The sequence below is a fragment of the Pithys albifrons genome, chromosome 22 (genome assembly GCF_047495875.1).
Source record: "Pithys albifrons albifrons isolate INPA30051 chromosome 22, PitAlb_v1, whole genome shotgun sequence".
Lineage (NCBI taxonomy): Eukaryota > Metazoa > Chordata > Aves > Passeriformes > Thamnophilidae > Pithys > Pithys albifrons.
The window spans coordinates 2,866,554-2,879,106 of record NC_092479.1 but is presented as its reverse complement, the minus strand read 5'-3'; the positions used below and the strand labels follow the sequence as shown (position 1 = coordinate 2,879,106).

The following is a 12,553-nucleotide window of genomic DNA, read 5'->3' as shown; positions in this document are numbered from 1 at the left end:
TGTGAGACTGCTGTGGGACACTGAGGTGGGACACTGGTGTGACCCTGGTGTGGGACACTGTGTGTGACACTGATGTGTGACTGCTGTGGGACACTGGGGTGACACTGGGGTGACACTGTGTGACACATGTGTGGGACACTGATGTGTGACACTGGTGTGACACTGTGAGTGACACTGTGTGGGACTGGTGTGGGACACTGATGTGTGACACTGTGTGTGACACTGTGTGTGACTGGTGTGGGACACTGAGGTGGGACACTGGTGTGACACTGCGTGTGACACTGAGGTGTGACACTGTGTGTGACTGCTCTGGGACACTGGTGTGACACTGGGGTGACACTGTGTGACACTGTGTGTGGGACACTGAGGTCTGACATTGCTGTGACCTTGGTGTGGGACACTGGTGTGACACTGGTGTGGTACACTGGTGTGTGACACTGATGTGACACACTGATGTGGGACACTGGGGTGACTGGTGTGACATACTGGTGTGACACTGTGTGTGACCCTGGTGTGGGATACTGGTGTGACACTGGGGTGTGACACTGGTGTAACTGGTGTGGGACACTGGTGTGACACAATGGTGTGACCCTGGTGTGACACTGGTCAGTGACACTGAGGTGTGACACTGGTGTGACACTGTGTGTGTAACTGGCCTGTGAACCTGGTGTGACACTGCTGTGTGACTGGTATGGGACACTGGTGTGGGACACTGGTGTGACAGTGGTCTGTGACACTGGTGTGACCCTGATGTGGGACACTGTGTGTGACCCCGGTGTGACACTGTGTCTGACTGCTGTGGGACACTGTGTGTGACACTAGTGACAATGGTGTGTGACACTGGTCAGTGACATTGGTGTGACACCGGGGTGTGACACTGGTCAGTGACATTGGTGTGACACTGGGGTGGGACACTGGTTGTTTGGGAGAGCTTGGATGGTCCATTTCATGTCCCCACATGTGGTGACACCATGACACATTTCTGTAGTTGGAAAAGACCCCACTCCAGCAGTTTTGGGAATTCCCTGGCCCAGGAGGTTCATCCCAAGGGCTTCAGGGCCCAGGTGTTTATCAGGCTCATAAATCCAGAGCCACAGTCCCTGGAGCAGCCACTCACTCCAGGGACAACAGGAATTGTGGCTGCCCCATCCCTGAAGTGTCCAAGGCCAGGCTGGACAGGGCTTGGAGCAGCCTGGGATAGTGGGAGGTGTCCCTGCCCATGGCAGGGGTGGCACTGGATGGGCTTTGAGGCTCCTCCCAACCATTCCATGATTCCATGCAAAGCAGCATCCTCTGTACTCCCCTCCAACAGTGACTGTGAGAGCAGAGTCCTCGTGGGTCACCCAAACCCCCCACCCTGGGACACACCTCTGAGCTCGTGACCTCATGACCAATTACAAGGGTTTTATCTCTGCAAACGAAGAGCACTGTTTGCAATCACAAGTTATGCAGCACAATCAGAGTTTTGCTTCTTCCTGTAGGAAGAAGAGCCCCAGAAGGCCCTTCCTTCCCCCTCCCCACCACCCCGCGGAGCTCACCTGGGACAGGACTCTGGCTGGAGTTCACACTCGGCTCCTCCGTGCTCTCCTCCAGTTGCCCATCGGCTTCTGCCTCTGACTTCTCAGCATCTCTGCCCTCTTCACCCACTGCAGTCCTTGTGCTCTCCTGCCCTTCTGAATCCCCCTGGACAGCAGGGAGGGCACTCGGAGACGGCAGAGGAGGCGGCGAAGGAGCCGTCGTGGGAACAGCAGGCACGGCCAGAGGAGGAGGAGGAGGAGGAGGCGGAGAAGGCGGCGGAGAGGGAGCAGTGGGATGAGTGCTGGGCAGAGTGCTGGGCACAGCACTGGGCAGAGTGCTGGGAACAGCACTGGGCAGAGTGCTGGGAATAGCACTGGGCAGAGTGCTGAGAACAGCACTGGGAAGAGCAAAGGGCAGAGTGCTGGGAACAGCACCAGGAAGAGCACTGGGAAGAGCACTGGGAGATGATGGCACACGTTCCACTTCTGCCAGGGCAGCCTCGGGGGGCTCTGACTCCACAGTCAAGGGCACAGCTTCGGGCTGGGGTGTGTCTGCCCCACCTTGGGCAGCAGCTCCCGTGTCATCAGCAACGCTGCCGTCATTAATTACACTAATTGCATCAGCAGTGGTGGTCGCCGTGGCATCACTGCAGGGCTCGGGGCGCACCTCGGGGCACACCTGGGCACAGACCTCGGGGCACACCTGTGCACACACCTCGGGGCACACCTTGGGGCACACCTCGGCACACACCGTGGCACACACCGTGGCACACACTGCACCATGAGGCTCCTCTGCACCCGCGGGCTCCACTGTGGCCGTGGCCGTGTCCGCACAGGGGGTGGCACTGGGGACAGGCACGGCCTCCTCGTGGGGAGAAGCCAGTTCATGTTTGTCCTCTGGCTCAGCAGGGGCTGTGCTGGGCATGGGCACAGTGGGAGCAGCCACACTGGGAGCAGCTGTGGGAACAGCTGTGGGAACAGCTGTGCCGGGAGCAGCCGTGCCGGGAGCAGCCACACCAGGAGCTGCCACACCAGGAGCCACCAGGAGCGGTGATGGAGCAGCAGCAACTTCTGGGGGGGTTTCCACAGGGGTGGAGGCCTCAGGTGTCTGGCCAGCCTGGTCTTTCTTCTCCCCAGCAGGTTCTGGTCTGAGGACTGGAGAAGGTGGTTTTAATACTGGGTCTGGTTTTGGCTTCTCTTCTGGGAAAGGAGAATAAAAAGGCACCATTAGAAGGAGCAGGAGCAGGAGCCCTCGGGTCCCACCCCTGCCCTGTGCAAGGGAGCTCTGAGGAGACACCAGAGGCACCTGCAGCTCATCTGCCATCCGAAGGGGAAGTGCAGACAGCAGAGCTGAGAACACAACCCCTGCCAGCCTGAGAAGAGAAGGATCTGGGGAGACTCTGTGGCCTTCCCGTGCCCAAAGGGGGCTTATGAGGAGAGGGAGAGTGACCTTTGACATGGGCAGAGTGACAGGATGGAAGGCAGTGATTGGACGAGGTGTTAGGAAGAAATGTGCCAAAGCAAACCCCAAAATACTGTGTCCAGAGAACAACCTTGTGCCCTGTGCTAATGCTGGGACCAGGGACGGACTTGGTGACCTCCATGCAGCTCCCAGAGCTCTGCTGCAGCTCTGTGCTGCTTCCCACTTCTTTTCCACCAACCTTTTAGATCTTGCAGGAACACTAAACTCCCTCAGGACACTGTCACACCAGCAGAAACAACTCTGGAAAAGCCAGAGGCACAAACCCTGCTCTCCAGGTTAGGAAATCAAAGGCCACAACCAACCCCAAACCATCCAAATTCTGGTAGAACTGAACAGTTTGGCTTTACTTGGGCTCTTCAGCTCTGCTGGATTTCCATTTGGGGCTCAACAGCTGGGCTGCAGGGACAGGGTTTTTGAAAGAGAACCAAAGGGTCTTTGAAGGAGAACCCATCTGAAAGTGCCTGAAGCATTGAATCCCACCTTTAGGAATAGTTGGAGCAACGACAAACTCCACTGCCAGCCATGGGCAGTGGCTCAGGGCCAAGGCAGTAATTTTGTCACCAGGGAGATGGCCTGGGAGGGGATGACAAGTGAGCAAAGAGATGGGAGAGAGTATCCCAAGAGCTGATTCTGATTCCGGAGGCTCCATGGAAAAAAAGGGATCCAGGAATGGGTTGAGAAAAGACAAGGTGACCCCTCTGCCTTCTGGAAGGTGCTTTGCAGAATTCATGGAGCATTCCTGGCATTTACAGCTCCCTGTAAACAACAGGTCCCTCCACTGGGGATGTTCTGTGGCTTTGCAGCTCAGCATCAACCCTCTCCAGAGGGCATTTTAGTGCCTCTGTTGTGGTCCCTGGTGCCTCCAGCACCACGGAGTGCTCAGAGATGTCCCCTGGCAGTGAGAGGGACTTGGAAATGTCGGCAGGGGGGACACAGACTGGGAGGAGCAGCTGTGCCAGAGATGGGCAGTGTCAGACCTGGGCAGTGTCAGAAATGGGCAGTGCCAGAGCTGGGCAGTGTCGGAGCTGGGCAGTGCTGGAGATGGGCAGTGCTGGAGATGGGCAGTGTCGGAAATGGGCAGTGCCGGAGATGGGCAGTGTCGGAGCTGGGCAGTGTCGGAACTGGGCAGTGCCGGAGATGGGCAGTGCTGGAGATGGGCAGTGTCAGAACTGGGCAGTGTCTGAACTGGGCAGTGCCAGAGCTGGGCAGTGTCGGACCTGGGCAGTGTTGGAGATGGGCAGTGTCAGGAATGGGCAGTGTCAGACCTGGGCAGTGCCAGAGCTGGGCAGTGTCAGGAATGGGCAGTGCCAGAGATGGGCAGTGCCGGAGATGGGCAGTGCCAGTGCCAGTGCCAGGCAGCAGCAGCAGCAACAGAAGCAGCAGCAGCAGCAGCCGCCGCCTCTGAGCTCAGCCCTCAGTGCATCTGAGGGACACCAAAGCCACCACCACCCTGCAGGTGACAGGGACCAAGATGCAGCCAGAGCACAGTCCCACTGCCAGTGGAGATGGGACCAGATCACCCCCAAAAGGTCCTTTTCCAGCCCCTGCAGCAGTTCAGAGCCATCCCTGGCCCAGGGAAACCCTCATGCCCACCCTGGGGCTGTGAAGGAGCAGCTCCTGCAGGCAGTGTTTGAGTGTGACCCCCCAGGGCCTGGATGGGCAGGGGGTCCCAGCAGGGACTGGGGACATCTGCACCATCAGAGAGCCTGGGATTGTCTTCTCCTGCCACAGCTCTGCTTCCCTGGGGCTTGGCTTTCCTCTGGCAAACCTCTCCCAGGTGACAAGTGACAGGACAAGAGCAAACAGCCTCAAGCTGTGCCAGAGAAGGTTTGGATTGGATGTCAGGGGAAATTCCTTTGTGGAAAGGGTGCTCAGGGACTGGAGGGGCTGCCCAGAGTGGAATCACCATCCCTGGAGGTGTTCAAAAGCCAAGTGGATGTGGCACTTGGGGACATGGCTGAGTGGTGGCACGTGGGGACATGGCTGAGTGGTGGCACTTGGGGACATGGCTGAGTGGTGGCACGTGGGGACATGGCTGAGTGGTGGCACTTGGAGACATGACTGAGTGGTGGCACTTGGGGACATGGCTGAGTGGTGGCCCTGGAAGTGCTGGGGGCAGGGTTGGACTCCATGACCCTGCAGGGCTTTTCCAACCTTCACAACTCCATGATCCTAAATGCAATAGAAGGTCTCAGCAGGCTCCAAGTTTGAGGGCAACACTCAGGAGGAGCAGAGGGCACTTCCCAACTGCCCTGCACACGCTGCTCCAGGTGGAACCCTCGGAGAATGGGATGCCATGGATAAGCAGAGGCAAGGAGTGGGGTCAGCTCCATATGCCAACACCCAGCCCAGTGACACCACACCTGGGCACTCCTCTGGAGCCACAGCTTTGAATGGCTACAAAATTCCAGGGTGGGGGAGCCTTGGAATGCTCCATTGGCCCTCCTGGGACAATTCAGAACAGTTTAAAGGATCTGCCTTCCAATGTCCATCACAGAATACCCTGGGCTGGAAGGGATCCCCAGGATCCCCAACTCCAACTCCTGCACAGGACACCCCAAAATCCCACCCTGTGCCTGAGACCATTGTCCAGGGAATTGTTTTTAAGGAACCTTTTCTGTTCCATCTGTGCCATTTTCACCAACATCAGCAAAACCTGCTCTGGGCTTTAGGAGCCCTTTGCACAGCAGTGGGTTCTTTCCTCATGGATACAGCCCATTCCTGCAGGACAGGACACAGGAGCAGCTCTGGGGGAGCCACAGGATACTCTGGGTCTGTGCCACCCTGTGGCTGATAATCCAAAGGATCCAAAGCCTCTCTGGCCAAACATTCCCTGAAAACACGCTGGTTTCTGAAGGGTGGCACCTGGGTGAGGGCAGTTCCACCCTCTGTGTCCTTTAACACACATTTAGGACACAGAGCCTTGAAGACAATTATTTTTAACCAGTTCCACATTAGTAAATTCCAATGAATCCCCTTTAGCAACACCCTCCAAATGCTCCACGGGAGGGGGAGAAGCCCCTCCCTCCCTCCCATTTCTGCTCTTTGTCTCCCTGCCACAAACCTTCCAACCAAAACCAGCCGGGAGAGAGAGAAAAACTCCTGGGAATAGTGAGGGAGGAGAAGTGCATGAACCCACCTTGCTTGGAGGCCGAGGCTGCAGAGCTGGGGGCGCTGGCACAGGGAGGGGGCGGCTCTGGGACCCCCAGGGTGGCAGGGCTGGGCTCGGGCACCGCCTGGCTGGGCACCTGCGGGCACAGAGGGACAGGCTGAGAGCGGGCTGGGGCAGGAAACATGGAGAAAAGGCAGGGAAACATGGAGGAAAGGCTGGGAAACATGGAGCAAAGGCAGGGAAACATGGAGGAAAGGCTGGGAAACATGGAGGAAAGGCTGGGAAAACACAGGAAAGGCTGGGAAACATGGAGGAAAGGCTGGGAAAACATGGAGGAAAGGCAGGGAAACATTGAGGAAAGGCTGGGAAAACATGGAGCAAAGGCTGGGAAAAAATGGAGCAAAGGCTGGGAAAACATGGAGAAAAGGTAGGGAAAACATGGAGAAAAGGTAGGGAAACATGGAGAAAAGGCAGGGAAACATGGAGCAAAGGCTGGAAAAACATGGAGGAAAGGCTGGGAAACATGGAGGAAAGGCAGGGAAAACATGGAGAAAAGGCAGGGAAACATGGAGAAAAGGTAGGGAAACATGGAGGAAAGGCTGGGAAAACATGGAGGAAAGGCTGGGAAAACATGGAGAAAAGGCAGGGAAACAGAGGAAAGGCTGGGAAAACAGGAAAGGCAGGGAAAACATGGAGCAAAGGCTGGGAAAACACAGAGGAAAGGCTGGAAAAACAGGAAAGGGTGGGAAACAGGAAAGGCTGAGAAACACAGAGGAAAGGCTGGGAAACAGGAAAGTCTGGGAAAACACAGAGGGAAGGCAGGGAAACAGAGGAAAGGCTGGGAAAACACAGAGGGAAGGCTGGGAAACAGGAAAGTCTGGGAAAACACAGAGTTGGAAGGCTGGGAAACATGGAGCAGAGGCAGGGAAAACACATGGGTTGGTTGGGTATGTTCACAAAGCACATGGGAAAGGGTGGGAAAGGAGCAGGGAAGAGACAGCAGAGCACAGCTGGCAACACACTTGGTTCTCCCAACGCTTCTTCCAGGAACAGCAGGAATGCTCCTCATGGAGGACACACCCCAAGGCTCCTGTATCTCCCTGATTTGATTTTCCAGGAGATGCAGGACACACACCAGGGCTCCTGGATATCCATGATTTGAGTTTCCAGGAGCAGCAGGAATGTTATGCCATGGAGGACACACACCAAGAATCCTGATCTCCCTGACTGGAGTTTCCAGGAGCAGCAGGAATGCTCTTCCATGCAGGACACACCCCAAGGCTCCTGGGAGGTCTCTGTGACTTGAGTTCACTTTTGGGACTCGACTTCTTCCTCAACTGACCAGTTCTTTCAACCACCTCAGAGATTTAATATCTATTTATTTCCTTTTCTTGCATTTCCCCACAGCTGACCCGTGCAGGGCTGGATGGGCAGTGCAGGGATGGCTCTCCCTGCACACACATCCTGAGTTAGCAGGAAAATCACCCAGACTGGGGGGTTGTGTAAAAACATCACCCACAACCAGCCTGGGGTGGGCCCTGCAGGGTCACAGGAGAATAAAATGGGCTGGGCAGCAAATTAAGGGAGAGCAGGAGGAGCTGATTCCCAAAAACATGGAGAGAGCCTGGGATTGTTGTGTGGAAGAACAAAACTGCAGGACCAGCAAAGTCTGAATGAAAACAGGAGGAGCCTCAGCCTGGGGCAGAGAATCTCTGTTAATTATCTCCCATCATTAATGGGCAAACACTTCACTTGTGCTCATGAAGGTTTCATAAAATCCTTTGCACTTAATCTGAGAAATTAAGGGAGACCAAATCAGTGTCCCAACCCCCCCAAACTCAAGGGTGAGACATTTGTTTGAGTGACCACAAATCCCCTTATTAATGACACACCAGGAGAAAACGGGGCTGAACCTCCAATTTCCAACCCCCAGAGTGTTCCCTGCCTGCCCTCCCCCAGCCCCACAGCCACAAACTCCTCTGAACACCCCCAGGGAAAGGGATTTTTAATCAATCCAAACCCAGCAGAGAGCCCAGGACAAGGGTCTCTAATTCCTGCTCCCAGACAGGCTCTCCAAAATCCAGGAAAAACAAATTTCCCTATAAAAAGAAACTCTCTGGCCACCTGCTCCTCTCTTTCCCCCTCCCATTTCCAGCAGGATGAAGAGGGAATTATCTTCAAGGCATTAATTTTCACCACCTCAGGGGGACTGGGAAAAAGCACATCTGGAAAAGTAAGAACCAAAACCTAAGGAAGGGTGAAGGGTCCAAGTTTTCTTTGGGATTGCTCCTCTCCAGGAACAGCCTGACCAACCAACTGGGGAAGGGATGAAGAGCTGCATTCCAACCTCCAGGCAAAGAATGGCAGCCAAAGAAGCCCCAGCTGTACCCAGGAGGAGGCTCCAAAGCTTCTTCCCCTCACCCTCAGTGGATCAGGACTTTCATTTGGTAAGAAATTCATGGATGAAAAAGCAAAATGTGGTAAGAACCAAAGGAGACCAGTGAAGTGTCAGCCCAGAAAGTTTGTGGAGCAGGAACTGTACTTCCTTCAGAAATGTGGAATACACTCCTTTCTTTTATGGAAGGATTTGCAGAGGAATAAATGACACTTTGCAGCTGCAAAATGGAGCATTCAGAGACTTTGGAGTTAAAAATCCCCCTGAAATCACTCCAGGACTCCTGAGGCTCCAGGGGTGGCTCTGGGTCATTCCACCCCACCCAAATCCCCTGCAAACACTGAGTGACACACTCAGAGCCCTGGGAGAGCTTTGCCAGGGAAACAGGAGCATTGACTCCTCAAAAAGGGATTTTCTGTGCAAGTCAGTGCTGAGGAAACACCATAACCTGGCCCTGGGTTTCCTTCGTCCTCCCAGCAAGAAACACACTGTGGAAAACAAGTGTCCTGCTAGAAATGGATAAAGATCTCCATGGACCTCCTCCAGCTCCTCTGGCAGGAACTTTAAAGCACTTTAATTGCTAAAATCTGATTTAGAAACCTCTGTGGAGGTGCTGGGAAGACCCAACCTGAAGCCCTTCTTGGTCAGTGCTGCTGAACACGGGGCAGGAGCTGCCAAAGCTCAGCACTGGCTCCTGTGGCAGCAAAGCTCAGACCCTGCTCCCTTCCCAGGCTCTTCCCATGCTCAGCACAACTCCAATGGCTTTTTGATGTTCAGCACTTCATCTGCTGAGAGAAGAGGCTGATTCAGGCATGGATTGGTGAAGCTTCAGGTTTTCTTTGAGTCACAAAAGAGTTTTGAGTTAAAAAATAATTTGAATTTAAAGAAAAAAATGAAAATTTGGAAATTATTATTATCATTAAAGGGGTTTTTTTCCATTGTAGAATTTGGGATGAGGTCTGGTCCATAGCAGTGGCTTCCTGCACTTCTTGAGGAAGTTTCTTGCTCTGTGCTGGGAACATTTGAGATTCCAGAACCACAGAAGAACCTTTATTACAACTCAGTGTCATTCTGGGAGCCCCCTGAGCAGCCCATGAGCTGCTGATGCCCTGCCAAGCCCTGAGGTTGGACACTCCCACTCTGAGTGTCCCCCAGGCCCCCCCAGGAGCAGAGCTGGTTCCTTAGGGGGTGGAACAAACCACCCCCAAACCAGGAGCACCCCCAAGTCAGGGCTGAGGCCTCAGACCCCCCTGCCCTGAGCCTGTTCATGCCCCTCCTGCTGCAGCTCAGCCTGGGCAGCTCTTCAGGCACCACTTCATCCCACCCAACATTGTAAATGTGCTCCCCAGACTCGATTCAGAGGAGCTGTTGGGACAACACCTTGGAATTTTCCTGCCTCAGGTGGGCTTGAATTTTCAGTTCTGTTGCACTAATGAGCTTTTTCTGGGGAGCCCAAATTCAGAGCTGCTCTGTGGTTACCAGAGGGGTCCCAGCCCCTCATCCAAAGGAAGGCTGGACATCAAACACAGGAGTGTTTGCTCACCTTGAGGAGGTGTCTGGACATCCCTGTGTGCTCTGCACACTAATTACAGCTGAGCAGAACTCAGGCTCCTCTTGGACACATTTATTTCCTTCTGTTTGACTCAACTGCAGTGCCTTAGAATAGATCTCAGCCTGGGAGCAGTGCTGGATTCACCATGGGAGGCCTGGCTGGGCTCTTCCCACTTCCACAGGGGAAAATCATTCCAGGAAGGAATGGGAAGATCTGCCCAGATCCCAGTGTGTGACACCTGCAGTGTCTTCCCTTATGGAGAGAAGCTGAACTGGTGCCCTGTGGCTGTGCTGGAGGGGCAGGAAGGGCTGGGCAGGCTCGAGGTGGTGCCTTCAGGTGGCAGAAGGATCTATTTAACTGTGCCTGGGAATGGCTGAACTCCAGAACTCTCCCCCTCCTGGAGGGAAATCTGCAGGGAGGCTCTTCCTGCACCTCAGGGGTCCCAGTTACACCTTCCTGGAAGCTCCAACTCCCCCTCCAGCCCAACAAGGCTGTGCTGCTGCCCCAGCAGGGCCAGGGAAGGGAGGGCACAGCCCAGAACAGGCTGTTTCACCCCAAACCTGGCAAAAGTTGGGCACATCCAACGGGGAAGAACGTGGGAGAAGAAGAAATCTCTGCCCAGCACCAGCCAGGCCAGGCTCTGGCACAGCCCCCACACCCCTGGAGACCCTCATTAGGGTTCTAATGAGGCCCCAGGCTGGGACTTGGAGGGGTCAGAGCCAAAGGTGTGTGACAGGAAGGGATTTAGGAGCCAGGGATAACATCAGTTTGGGGTATTTATGATTATTCCCATGGGAGCAAGGTGAGTTTAGAAGTCTGAACACAGAGAGACCAAATCTGTGACAGAACTATCCCAGTTCTTGGAGAAAATTCCCAAGTCCTGGTCCTGTGGTGGCTCCAAAGCAGCACCACTAAGGCAGAAGGTCTCTATTCTGGACAGAGATGCAGCTGCAGGTCTGTAAGCAGTGCCATGTGTGACATGGCCCTTCCTCAGGTGCACAAACCCAACAGAAACACCTCCTTTCCCACAGGTCTTTTGGCTCCTCCTTTAACACTGGAAGTCTTTACAAGCTCTAAATCCTCTGCTGGTGCAAACCCAGGGAGGGGGAAGGTGCAGCAGGAGCTGCAGCCCCACAGGGACCAGCCAGAGGTGGCAAAACCAGCCAGGCCTGGGAGAAAACAACAATCCTTGAGGAACATCGAGGAGAACCCAGGAGTGTGAGGGGATGGGAGCTCAGCAAGGACTGGGGATGACAAGGGAGGGGAGGAGGGCCCTGCTCACCTGAGGGGGGGTGGGGGTGGAGGAGGGCCTGGCCATGGGGGGGGTGGGGTTCCTGCTGCCCCCCCCAGACATGATCTCCTCGGTGATGTCTTTGCCTCCCTGGTTTGGGTCCCGGATCCGGATCTGTGGGTGGAACAAAGACATGAGTCAGACAAGTGTCCCCTTCCCTTCCTGCTGTCCTTGGAGAGGAGCAGGACATGCTCCCAGTACCCCCAGCAGGAGATGCTCTGGGATGAGCTGGTGCTCAGCAGGAGCTCTGGGAAGTGTCTGTTTCCATAACTTGGAATGCAGAGCGTGTCAGCCTTTCATTTCCAGAGCTGATTTAATCAAAACCTCATTTAATCATCACCACAGCAGGCTGGGGGAACTCTGTGCCCCTTGTAGTTCCAAACAGTCTCTGCTGCTGGAACCTGAGTTTCCCAAACTTATGGGATTTGTGGGCAGTTCAGGTACAGACTAAACTTGGCAAGGGGTGAAAAGGGCAAGAATAAAAAACACTCTGACCTTGCCAAAGGAGCTGCTGGGAAAGGGGAAAGCAAAGCAGCCTCTGCCCAACACAGGGAATCAAAGCACAGCACCCAGTTGAGCAAAGGAAAGTGCAAGAACAAACTCAAATCCTATAAAGCTCAGCAGCATTTGGGAAACAAGTGGGGTTTAGTGAGTCTCTTCACAGGCCCAAAATGGGAGGAATAAATGTTTTCCAAAATAAACCACTCCAGGACACACTCACTGAACCCTCAGTGGACACTTGAGCCAATCCATTTGGACATGGGGAAGAGCCAAACTCTCTGGGATAATGTGAAACAGCTTTTAATCTTCAACAAGGACTGGAGATTCTGAAAAACCTGAAGCCAGAGCTGCTGGGTCTGCCCACCTTCTCCACAGCTCTTGGCTGAGCTCTCAGGAATTCCTGCAGAAATCCAAGCAAACCACAACCCTTCCCAGGACAGGGGGCTCTGGGAACCCCCACACTCCTCAGGACCACCCCAGGTGGGGCAGGGGGTGGAACTGGAAGGGCTTTAAGGCCCCTTTCAACCCAAACCACTGTGGGATTGGGTGATCTGGAGTCAAACTGCTCAGGGTTCAGTGAGTGGCACCACTCAGGGCCTGGGGTGGGCTCTGCCCTCTGGGTTGGGAGGACACAAATCACACACAGTGCTCAGGAGCTTGGTCTTCTCTTGGTTTTGATGGAGTTTTCCTGCTAAAACATTT

The 12,553-nt window shown here is 54.7% G+C and overlaps 1 protein-coding gene across 8 annotated transcripts in view; it reads right to left on the bottom strand.

Annotated features, from left to right (window-relative positions):
* EIF4G3 (eukaryotic translation initiation factor 4 gamma 3) overlaps positions 1-12,553 on the bottom strand; it is a 177,675-nt gene that overhangs the window by 57,514 nt on the left and 107,608 nt on the right. For all 8 annotated transcript variants that reach the window (XM_071575714.1, XM_071575717.1, XM_071575720.1 and 5 more), the window contains 3 exons: positions 11,342-11,464; positions 6,140-6,248; positions 1,539-2,717 (listed from right to left, as the gene is read on the bottom strand). In XM_071575714.1, coding sequence (XP_071431815.1) covers positions 1,539-2,717; positions 6,140-6,248; positions 11,342-11,464 — 1,411 coding nt within the window. The remainder of the gene's footprint in view (positions 1-1,538; positions 2,718-6,139; positions 6,249-11,341; positions 11,465-12,553) is intronic.